This window comes from Antechinus flavipes, chromosome 5 (assembly GCF_016432865.1).
Source record: "Antechinus flavipes isolate AdamAnt ecotype Samford, QLD, Australia chromosome 5, AdamAnt_v2, whole genome shotgun sequence".
Lineage (NCBI taxonomy): Eukaryota > Metazoa > Chordata > Mammalia > Dasyuromorphia > Dasyuridae > Antechinus > Antechinus flavipes.
The window spans coordinates 270,157,072-270,169,467 of NC_067402.1; the positions used below are offsets into that span (position 1 = coordinate 270,157,072).

The following is a 12,396-nucleotide window of genomic DNA, read 5'->3' on the forward strand; positions in this document are numbered from 1 at the left end:
TGGAAGACGCATTGAAGGATATGGAAGGATTTGTTCACAGGAGAGAGAAGGGGACTGTGTGTTTGTCACCCAGTCCAGGTCCTTACACACAACATAGGCCTCTTGTAGTGGATACCCAAGGGGTATTTGTTGAAATCTGATACTTGAAAGCCATCATTAAAGCAGAATGCACATTGGATCAGGCTGTGTTTTGCTGTGAAGACAGTCATCCTTTCTTTTTGTATTTTGTAGGTTACGTACAGATGTCTTGTCAGAGTCTTCAACATTTCTTTTATACCATTTCCTGAGATGTATTTTTGTAACAAGTAACATTAATATTGTGGAGCAAAAGCTTTTCTGTGATACTGTTAAGGGAAATGATGTTTTCACCTGTCAACAAGTAAGTGGATTCAAATGATAGCAAAATGTCCCTAATGTGAAATGACCTTGATTTTCCTTTCTTTATATAGCCTGAATTTCTACCATTTAACTCAATAGTGATCAACCATAGCTTCTTCTGGGGCAGAAAACTTCTAATCTAGGAGTCCCAAGAATGGTCAGGGACAAGACTGTTTTACCATGCTTACTGGATGTGTAGGTCTCATGAACTCAGGCTCCAGAAAAAAGAAAATCAGTTTCCCAGAAGAGATGGCATTCCCCCCTTCCCTTATTCCTTTGGAGAGATGAAGGCCAGTGGTTTGGAACACTGAATATAATGTCAGATTTGTTAACTGTTGTCAAGACAGATTATGAAGTAAAGGAAAAGCCAAGAAGCTGCTAGAATTAATGGAAAATTCTGAAAATGGAAATGGAAGAAAGGATCTATTTTTCTGATTTTTTCTTCTTCCTCCATTAAAAAAATTTTTTTTGTTATTAAAAACAACCTTGCTTTTATAGCTCTTTAGTTATAAGGAATAACCTTCCCCCTCCGTGAGAGAGGGATGAGAGGAAAGTCAACAGGAAAAAATTAAGACAATTTAAAGATAAAAAATACAAATAAAAACCTATTAAAAAAAAGAAAATGAGTTTTCTAGTTCTTGACAATTCAATAATGTTTTTTTAAATTTTTAAAATGTTAGCTGATTGTGCTGCTTAAGCCCGTCCCCTCTCTATCTGTTTGTTGGTCTCTCCTTTCCTCTCTTCCTCCCTCCATCCCTCTCTCCCTCTCTCTCTTTCTCTCTGTCTGTCTTATCTGTCTGTCTTCTCTCTCTCTCTCTCTCTCTCTCTCTCTCTTTTTCTTTCTCTCTCCCTCTCTGCCTCTGTGTCTCTACGTGTCTCTTTCTCTCTCTGTTATATTGATTCACATATAGCAATTGTGAATTTTTGCTGTTTGTTTCTTCCTGATCTTAAACATCATCCATTAATCCCTATTCAGTAGCTATTGATGCAATGGATAGAGTGCTGTGCTGTAGTCAGGAAAACCTGAGTTCAGATCCAGCACTGTGCTACCTTGCTGCTGCTGATTGCTTCTAAATTTAGTTTTAATTTTAGTTTTTTTTTTCTGAACAACAGCTAAGGAGTTAAGCCACCAAGCTCTCTTCTTTTACTTGTAGATGAGCAATTGAGGAACAGATATTGTAGCTGAGTAATAATGTCTCCCCCTCACTTTTTTTTACAGGCTTCCAGAATAGCTGAATGTCAGAGAATGCTAGTGGCAATTGAACTTAGTACCTATTTAAATGATTTGAATTATTCCCTACAAGCCGTTGTTCAGTGCTATGGTCTCCTGGCCCCTCTAATCTTTCACAACATTGTTCTGGTACCAATAGTCCAGGTAAGGCCAGCTGATGATGGAAGATGTCTTTTGGGGGGAAAAGTAATATTTCCTTTGTAGGATGAAAGTTGGCTGTAGGAACAAGGAGAGGAGTCTGGTGATAGCGTGTGGAATGGAGTGGAGTGGAAATGGGAGAACTGTCTAGGATCTGAAATGGGAAGTGATTTGTCCTTGGTCATGCATCAAATTAACATAGAAGATCATATATAGATTATTAGGGGATTTTGAATTCCTCTCATGTAATTTTTTTCATACTGCAAATTTCACCTTTACCATAAATAGCTCTTTGCCATGTAGTGGTTTTTTTTTTTCCATTAAAAAACTTGTGCATGCTCGGGATGTACGCAGAAAGATTATTTTCTACTTTGAGCTACTACAAGGATCTGGTAAATCAAGATTTAGGCCAAAGCAAAACTTGAATGGACTTTGAATTCCCTTGTGAATTGGCATTTCTTCAGTCTGGCAAATAGAGTGCTGATATGGGGGTTTGGGAGGGGCTTGATCAATTTAATATTCAAAATGAGGTCCTGAGAGTAGAGCAGGCTATAATTCAGACAATGCTCCCTCATCTTCTTGGATGATCATAGTATTATAAAAGCTGAAGAGTTGGACTGAAATGTAGAGATGATCTAGCCCAGCCAGTGCCCGAGGAGGAATCTGTTTTACAAATTGTCCAACAAGTAGTTATTTAGTTCTATTTCATGTTTTTAGTGATGGGAAACTGTTAAAAAACTGGGCAAAGAAATTCACCTTTATTTAAGAAGACAAAAGCAATGGTCTACAGTCTACCCAGTATGCTCTGAGACCCCAGTCTATAGAACTCACAAATATTTATAGTTTTCTTGATTCTTATTTGATGAAAAAAAAAATCTGCTGTTTGCAAATTTGTTCTGACTTCAAGCAGTCTCTTGAGAAAAAGAAGTTTTTTTCTGTGAGAAACTCAGAGTAAACAAGTATACTTTAATATAAAGATGATTAATGTAGGCAAGATGATTCAATACAGTCACATACTATTATAATGATTATAGTTACACTGTAATATTCCTTATAATGATTATATTTGCATCCCTTATAATGATTACAGTTATACTCCTTATAATGATTTTAATCAAACTCCTTACATTAACTAACACAGGAATTTTCCAGGGACTATATCATAGTTTAGTTACACACAAACCTATCTGGGATTATATCTTCACTATAGATCACACAATTATTTCTTATCCTAATAGTTGTAATTGACAAATGATTACAGAACAAGGCATTCAAGGCATTGATTATTGGTTTCCCCATTTCAGAACTCACTTTTTCTGGAAGTGGTTCATTCTACTTTTGGTCACCTCTGATAGTTGGGAAGATTTTCCTTATCTTGAGACAAAATAATCTGATTTTCTATAGTTTCTACTTAGCATCCCCAACCTTAGACCTCTGGGATCAGAGAAAACTAGTTTAGTTCCACATCTAGGATTACAAGGAAATTAATCATCAAAATACAGACCATAGGTTAAGACCCTGGATAGCTTTATAGTAATAGTCACCTCTCTCCAAGAAAGTTTTTTGGGTTCACTCAAATCAGTGTGTAGCCCAGTGGGAATAGTGGGAAATATTCTGCCATATTGGTGGAACCAGTGGTTGGCAGTGTATGGCTATGGCAGACCTTCAGAAATCCTTAATTATTATGTATCTTAATTATTTAAAACAGTCTGTTTGCCGCAATAGGGTGGCCCAGGCTTGATGTCATGAGTATTCTTGATACAAAATAAAGCCTGAACAAGTTTTATCTCTTGACTTTGCTGTCCAGTTCATTAGAGGTGCCAGCCAGGGAACCTCTTAGAGAGCTTCATTGGCTGGCTACCACTGTGGTTCAGGATGCTGCTGTAGCCCTGCTATGGTTCTTGATAATAAAATGAGTTCTTGGATCACAAGATGCAAAGTAAAGAAAATAGAAGAAAAATGAAGCTATTGGTTGATTTCTGATTTAATTTTAAAAACTTCTCATTCCAATGTAGTATTTCCTATTTTCTGGTTTTATAATTTGTATTTATCTAGTAGGACATTTGTTTGCAGATGATCTTTATATAAAATCTTTTTTTTTTAAACCATGCTTTTGTTTTTCAGATTCTAATCAAGTGTTTGGTAGTTTTGCAAGAAATCCCAAATATTAGCATTCACAAGAGACAAATGGGAAATTTTGATAGTATCCAGCATATGATCGCATGTTCTGTTTATTACACGACGAAGGTACTCATCTGGTGATGTGACCCAGGGTCTACCAATTGAGAACACATTGAGAGAATGAGAAATCTCTTCTAGAAGGTGCAATCAGAGCTTGTGATGTTCTTCAGAGTGTAACAAATGACACTTTCTGTCACAAATCAAACAATATGATTAAAATGCTTCTGACATTACTGTTCAAGTGACCTACTTCTAGATAGAAAGTTAAAGAAAAAAAACACACACAGGATGAAATGAAGAATCTTCTGTTAAGATGCAGCTGATCTTGTGGTATTTTTTTCCAAGTAAACCTTTCATGTTTTAAAAATGATAACTGCATGTCAATACCAGGACTGTATATAAGCATGCAGATTGATTTTTTTTGGAGTTTGCAGTCTTGAGAATATTTGCTTATATTTCCCTATGATCATAATCTACTTGTTTGTCCTTATTGGAGATAGAAGTGGATCCCCTGCTCAGGGGATGCTGGAGTGAGAGAGGGGTCCACAATCACAAGTCAGGCTTTGATATGGAACTGGCTTCTCCTGAAGCAGAGCTTCTGCTGACAAAAAATAAAATAGTTTATGATATTTTGAACTTTATAAAGCACTTTACACATATTATTCAGTAAGCTCTTGAGAGCAGGAACTGCCTTTGCCTCTCTTTGTGTCACCAGGTCCTAGTACAAGTGCCTAGCACATAGTAGGTTCTTAATATATGTTTATGGAGGATTTCACTTGAGCTTCACAAGAGCCTTACAGCTCTTAGTAGCCTCATTTTATGAGAAATGTCTGCTTTTTTATTTTTTGAAAGCTTCTGGGGGATAGGAATATCTTGACTTTAAGAGACCTGGAACTTTATACACTGTGTCTCCACCATTTCTAACAAAGCCTGGCCAATTTCTAAAACTGTGCAGAATTGCATTGGTAAGGGGAGTTCCCTCCTGGGAGTCTCTGTATCAATGAAATCAGAGGACCAGACAAAAACAAAGGAGAAGAAAAGGAGGAAGGATATTTGGACCTCTTAAGCTCAAATTCTGCACAATCATGATATTAAGTAAGCAAAGAAGTAATGACAGCATTAAGAGCAGATCTACCTGGTTCTTAGAGGGGAGAGAACAGATGAATATCTCTACCAAGAAAAAGTAACATGCCTTCCCCTTAGTTTCACAGATGTCAGAGACAATATTTGAATTCAGATCATTCTTCAGCTAAGTCCACTATTTCATTCATTATGCTAAGTTTTATTTTGTTATAGACCACAGAGTTAATACTGCTGCACATTTAGCACACATAAGAATCCCTGTGTGTCATATATTAATGTAGTTTTAAAATAGGTTAATGTCTTAATGTCTTTTTATTTATTTTGTTAAATATTTCCTGGTTACATTTCATTTTGATTCAGGTCACAGTTGGGAGTGTTTTGTGCCCCATGAGATCCATAGTCACCTTATATTTTGCTGCTGCATTGGTTTTTTAATTAGTATGTTTTCCCAAACTAGAATAAATTTGTTCTCATGAGGTTATGCCCTTAAAATTGGCGTTAATGATAATGATACAACAATTCCATGACTGATCCATTAATCCATTGATCCATGAGTTTGTTATTGCTAATCTGGACTCAACTGTCCCCAAAGATGTCCTTCCTCCATAGCTTGGCATGGAATAAAAGGAAGAGAATTTGTGGATCCTCTCAGGCTTACACATTGTCAGGAATGTCCCTGGTGGTACAGGAAATGCCTTTTCTTCTGTCCATGGTGCTTCAGGAATGAGCTCAGAGGCGTCTTCGCTGGTCACTTTGCCTAGCACCCTTTAAAGGCAATCATTCCCTTTTCAATCCGGAAATGAAGCTGGTGGAGGGTACCACGCAGGGTACAGGTCCACAGTGGGGGAAATGTCTATTTCCTTCTCTGTGTCTGAGCATTGCATTTCCACTGAAATGCAGGGGAGAATTAGGCAATCCCCTTCCACACAGCCTTCTAAATCTTTCCTAAACTTCTCTCCCCAAGACTTTATAAGATTAGTGGGCATCTAGCTGGTAGAATGGCAAGAACACTGGCCTCTGAGTCAAGATGGCCTTAATTTGCCTCCTGCATCAGATACTCATTTACTTTGTGATCCTGGCAGTGGTTTGTTGTTTGGTTGTTTTCAATCATGTCTGACTCTCTGGACCCCATTTGGGCTTTTCTTGGCAGTGACACTGGAGCAGTTTGCCATTTCCTTCTGAAGCTCATTTTTCATATGAGGAAACCAAGGCAAGCAAAGTTAAGTGACTTGTCCAGGGTCACACAGATAAGGTTGTGTCTGAGGCTGGATTTGAATTCAGGGAGATGGATCTTCCTGACTTCAGGCCCAACTCTCTATGACCTTTTGTGTGCCTGAAATTCTCTGATTTATTTTCCTCCCCTAAAAATGGAGGAAATAATTCCTACTAGCTTATAGGATTGTTGTAGGATCAAATGAGATAAAGAATGGAAGCCAGTTCTTTGCATACCTTAAAGCACCAAAACCCACACAAGTTTTAGTAAAAGTGAAAGGAGTTCAAATTTTGGAGAAATTGAGTTCCAGAAGCATATGTTCTGCTCAAGGACATTAAAAAAATTCAATGAGGTTCTATTCTATAAAGTCATACAGATTTAATTTTCATTGATTGCCAACAAATTGATTGCTTAATTCTTGAAGTACTTTTGTTTATCAGTAAACTTGATCCTTTTTAAAAGGTCATTATCACATGCCGGTGGAATATTATGCTTCCAAAATTCATTTGTCTTCTGAAGTTTTGTAAAAAAGAAAATGATGGATGCTACTTGAAAATATCCAGGTGCATCCCTCAAAGGTAATTAATACACATTGCTTTTCAGGTGCTGCGTTCATGGAAGGAATTTGACCTTGCAGTGATAATTATAAATTTTGGGAAAAAGCTGCTAGATACCACACAAGGGTTATTTTCAAATGTCACTAAACCTTCCTTTAGTGATGATGAACAAGAAGAAATGTTAGAGGAGGTGATTGTTTTATTTTTCATTTCCCTTTTATACAGATGCTTTCTTGGGTTTTTATATGGGACATGTGATGATTGAGAGGACACTGGTAATAGTTTGAATAGTAAAATCTTATATGATATGTACAGGACAACTCTCCTTAAAATTGGATATTTTAGTTTGGGTTTCAAAATGTATATATATATATATGTGTGTGTGTGTGTGTGTGTGTGTGTGTGTGTATACATAGTTATATATATATATATATGCTTTGGTATTATATGCATAGCTTTGTACACACATGTATGTATATATGTTTACATATATACATACATCTATACACACAAATGTGTTATATATATCTATACACACACATACACACATACATGTGTGTATGCATGTAGGACCTTAGAGACTATATTGCAAGTGAGGAAACAGACCCAGGGAAATGAAGTAACTTGCCTAAAATCCCACTGGTTATAAGTAGCAGAGCCAGGCTTCAATCTGGGGTTGTCCTTTGTCTTCAAACCCAGAACAATTTATATTGTTTCATGCCAAGGAGATCTACTTCAGTACTAGTTCTAATTCTCGAATTCTCTCATCTCCTTGGGCCTCAGTTTCCCCCCTGTAAAATAAACCAGGTGGTCTCCAAGGTCCTTTCTATCTAGCTCTTGATCCAGGATCTAGTTCTCCCCTGTATCAGGAATGTTGAGGAATGCTTTCCTTTATTGTATAAGAGATTGAATGAGATTACCTCAAAGTTTATTTCTTTCAGTTGTTGAGTGCTATAGACCCAAGATAATCAGTGAGAATAGCTGCAGCAGACCTGCTGTAAATTATCTTGGGTATAACCATTTTCACTCTAGATTTCTGAAACTCAATTTTGACACTAGTTCTTTCATATTAAACAGCTCCTGATTCTTGTAAGTTATTTCCTTAAGTGGAGGTTTTCAGTTAAGAAAAAAGCTGCAATGATGAAAAAAAGCACCAATCTCATTACATTTATTGTCTGTTGATAACATGATTGAGAGTTGTCTTCTTAGTCAACAATCAAATATCGGAATATCTCATTGGGAAATGGGTTCAATAGACAATACTACATATATACCATGAAGGTATATCACCTTCCAAAATCTATAAAGAAATAAGTGGGGCGGGATGGGTGGATGGTGAAGCAAAGGGTGAGGGAAGAAGATAAGGGAGGGATCTCTGGGTGGAGGGGAGAGTAAGTAACAATAAGCCAAGTTATGGGGCAGAATTTAATGAGAGTCAGTTAGGATAGGAAAGATGTGCATGTATGTGGCACGTGTGAGTGTGTATATGTATATGTATAGCTATATCTACATAAATATATCAACTGTAGCTTGCTTGGGGGTGGTGCGAATGAAAAGGAGATATATGTGTATGTAGGTATATATCTACATATATTTTTATACCTCTATCTATCTATCTATCTATATCCTTAGCAAATATCAAAAACAAATTTGGGGGCAGACTAGTCCATTAGTTTGTCCTTTTTGGCAAAGGATGTGTAAAGTAATCAATATCTGCATTTTGAGTTTTTAAAATTTTATTTTTCTGTATCAATATCCATTATGGATAATTCAATAAAATCAAATATTTTGAAAATACAGAAATACTTAAGGTGATTTCTTAGCTTTTTGATTTGCAAGATGTTGTTTATGTAGATAGAAAATTAAACAAAAACTCTTTATTTCTCTATTTTCATAAATCAGTATTCTTTGGGATTGTATGTTTTAGTTACATTATAACAAGAAAAAATTATCAACATGAGTTCTCACACTTATGTCCTAAAATAGAAATCACTTATTAATGGCATGAAATCAAATTCAAAATTTTATCTCTAATGTGAAATTTAGGAAAAAATGACTTAAAAATGTAAGCTTTTAAATAATCAGCTTTATAATTTAGTATTACCATTACCAATTATTTAAAAAGTATTTTATTGCAAGTTCATCCCCATAGTTTTGTTTAAGGTGAAGGGTTCCTCTTTTGCTAAAAGTTGAAGAACCACTGGGTTAATAAGCTATGTACATCATGGCCTTCTAAGTCTGATTTTCATTTGTCAAACACAAAAACTATATTTTAAAGGGGTGTTATGCATTTGGGGGATAATGTTTGGCAGTAGAGCGTGATTGATGTTTCTAAGTCTCTTTGATGGTTTGTGCCTAGGGCATCTCTGTCAAGAAAGTGAAGAAATCCAAAGCACACATCGTCATGTTGGACAAAATCAGTGAGCAACTCAATCTCATGGAAGCACAGCTACTCAAATTGACAAAACAATGTAAGGTGCTTTCTTGCATTCTCTGCATCTCTAAATCACTTTGTTTTTGTATCCAGGCATCCTCTCCTCTCAAATACAGCAATGAGGAGCAGATGAGAAGGGCAGTGAACAATAGGACTATACATCAGTGGTTTATTTCAACAGAAACTGTAGAAGAATGAATTGAATTAGGTTATTGGACTGTTCTCATTTGATAATTGACTAGGATCCTAGGCCCAGTCCTAAACCTTTTTTGTTGATCAGTCATTTATTTCACTCATATCTGATTCTCCATGAACCTATTTGAGTTTTTTTTTTTTTGGGGGGGGGGGCGGCAAAGATACTGGAGTGTTTTGCCATTTCCTACTCCAGCTCATTTTACATATGAGGAAACTGAGTCAGATGGAGTTACATGACTTCCCCAGCATCACACAGCTTAATAAGTGTCTGAGATCAGATTTGAACTTGGGAAGATGAGTCTTTCTGATTTTAGGCCTGATATTCTATTCCTTTGCCATCTAACTGGCTAAAAGATAAAAAAAAAGTTGTTGTAAAGTAATTTTTGTTATTTAGATATTTTTCAGTCATGGCTGAGTCTTTGTGGCCCCATTTGGGGATTTCTTTTTTTTCTCCTGAAAATTATAATTATTTAAAAATCTTGGACATTACACTTCACAAAACACCAAACGAAAATTGTTCAATTCATTAGAATTAGAGGACAAAGGGAAAATAGAAAAAAAATCTAGTAATTTTTGCCCAAAAGAAACCTGTAACTGAAAAGTTCCAGAAATATCATAGGAAAAGCTCAGCATTTCCACTTAACAGGAAATAATATTGCAACCATTCAGAAAGATTTCAAGTACTAAAGAATCATAGCTAGGTCCACATAAGACTTAGAAACTACATTTCATAATGCAAAAGATGAAGACTAATGACCAGTAATTACTAACCATACAGAGCTAAGTATAATCTACAGGAGGAGAATGGATCTTTTTTAAATAATTTTTTTTATTTTTAATAAAAGCTTTTATCAATTCTGATGGACATGACTTTTTTCAACAGTGAGTTGACTCAGGCCAGTCCCAATTGTCTTGTGTTGGAGAGAGCCATCTATACCCAGAGAGAGGACTGTGGGACTTGAGTGTGGATCATAACACAAGATTTTCACTTGTTTTGTTGTTTGTATTTTTTTTCTCAGTTTTTTCCTTTTTGATCTGTTTTTTCTTGAGCAGCAAGATAATTGTGGAAATATGTATAGAAGATTTGCACATATTTATATATTTATATCTCATTTGAACATTCTGACATCCATGTAAGTTAGATGCCACAAATATTGTTATCCTCATCTTTTAGGTGGGAAAACTGAAGATTAGAAAGGATAGGTAATTTGCCTATAGCCATCTACAAAGGAAACATTAGAGCTAAGACTTGGCCCTAGGTTTTTCTGACTATCTTTTTGGTCATACTTTCTCTCCCTTATGTTAAAATTTATATAAAGCAAGATTATCATATTTATATATCACATATAATTTATTATGAAATTTTTTATTACATTATCTTTCTAATACATATTTTAGAATATACTTAATATTTCTTATATAAATATATTATACAAGAATATAAATATAATATAAATATTATCTATCAAATGTAATGTATTTATAACATTTAATTATATATTATATTACCATGTATATAATACATCGTATATTATTATATTGGGGATGCTATGTTTTGTGTTTATATTGAGCAGAGTACTACATTCCCCTTCTATAACATTTAATTTAATGTAATTTTAGGCTCTCTGATGTTCTGAAAATAGCAGACTTTAATAATTGAAAACTCATTTGGGTTCTCTTTGTCTCCAAAATTCTCACAATATAAAATTTAATTTAAATACACATGATGTAGAATGAAGATACTTGAGCTTTTCTTCTCTCTGACCGCAAGAAATGATTTATCCATCTTTGTTTTTGTATTATTTAGAATATTCAATTTCACGTTTGTTTGTTTAATTTAGATCCGTTTGTTGAACTCACAGGAGCAGAAGATCCCCTTTTTCTCTACCCTATAATTTTAACTTGGACACTCAGAAGTGCCATGAGAGAAGGTAAATGATTTTTGGTTCCTTATCATTTACTTTGTGGGAGTTCCAGGGTTTGCTCTTGGTTTCATTATATGGAAGGCACGGTGGCCTGGGGGACCTCCATGGGGTCCCATTTTGATAATGATTTTTGCTAATGAGCAATTGGACACCAAAAATAACATTTCTACAATATTCTTCCAATAGTCTTTGAAATATATTTAGCACCATGAATAACTAATTGATAAATTAAGTAAAAAGTACCAGTCTGATTCAAATGATAGGCATCTATTTCTTACCTCTTTCAGCCAATTATATTGTAAATCAAATCTTTAAGTCTTTTTTCATGGAGTGATCTCATTGATGTTTTTAGAAAATGAATGACAGAAAGTGACTGAGTTTGTTTGACCTCAGAAAGAGAATGTTATCTAAGTTATTTACTCTTGTAGATTTTCTGTAAAATGAGAAATTTAAAAGATAAATCCATAAAATAGCTCATGATCAATAAAATGGTTTTATAATGATCTATTGATTTCTGTTGCTTACACAGTAATGAAATTCAAGAATAAACCTCGTTTTCTGGAATTCTTTGTTCAAGTCATGACAAAATGTCTTCATGAAGAGAAATTTCACTATGTGGTGGAGATGGCATATACTGTTCAAAACTATCTAAAAAGGTACTTGTAATGTCAATATTCATAAATATAATCCTTTTGTTGGATTTTTCTAGAAGGGAGTAATTGTAGAGCTTGAGAACTAATGTTTGATTACCAAAACAAGGAAATCCTTTCCCCAGACAGAATATTGAGGTCACTAATAATTCAGAGATTTTTCTTTTCTTTTTTCCTATTGTTAGTAATCATTTATTAGAAACCTAATATACATGGTACATATTACTGTGTTTATACATAATATAATTAACATATATTACTTATTTGATAATATATAAATACCATATATATAACACTGCATTATCTAATATATTATGTGTATAAATAATCTAAAGCAATAATACAAAGAATTCAATGATAATGCATAATCTAACAATATATAATTTTCTTTTTTTTAACAATACATATTTT

The 12,396-nt window shown here is 34.7% G+C and overlaps 1 protein-coding gene across 1 annotated transcript in view; it reads left to right on the forward strand.

The window, feature by feature from the left end:
• Positions 1 to 12,396, forward strand: part of CFAP54 (cilia and flagella associated protein 54) — a 340,765-nt gene that overhangs the window by 103,157 nt on the left and 225,212 nt on the right. Inside the window, exons 24-30 of the mRNA XM_052001234.1 lie at positions 232 to 379; positions 1,598 to 1,753; positions 3,872 to 3,994; positions 6,828 to 6,971; positions 9,141 to 9,252; positions 11,252 to 11,341; positions 11,865 to 11,991. Coding sequence (XP_051857194.1) covers positions 232 to 379; positions 1,598 to 1,753; positions 3,872 to 3,994; positions 6,828 to 6,971; positions 9,141 to 9,252; positions 11,252 to 11,341; positions 11,865 to 11,991 — 900 coding nt within the window. The remainder of the gene's footprint in view (positions 1 to 231; positions 380 to 1,597; positions 1,754 to 3,871; positions 3,995 to 6,827; positions 6,972 to 9,140; positions 9,253 to 11,251; positions 11,342 to 11,864; positions 11,992 to 12,396) is intronic.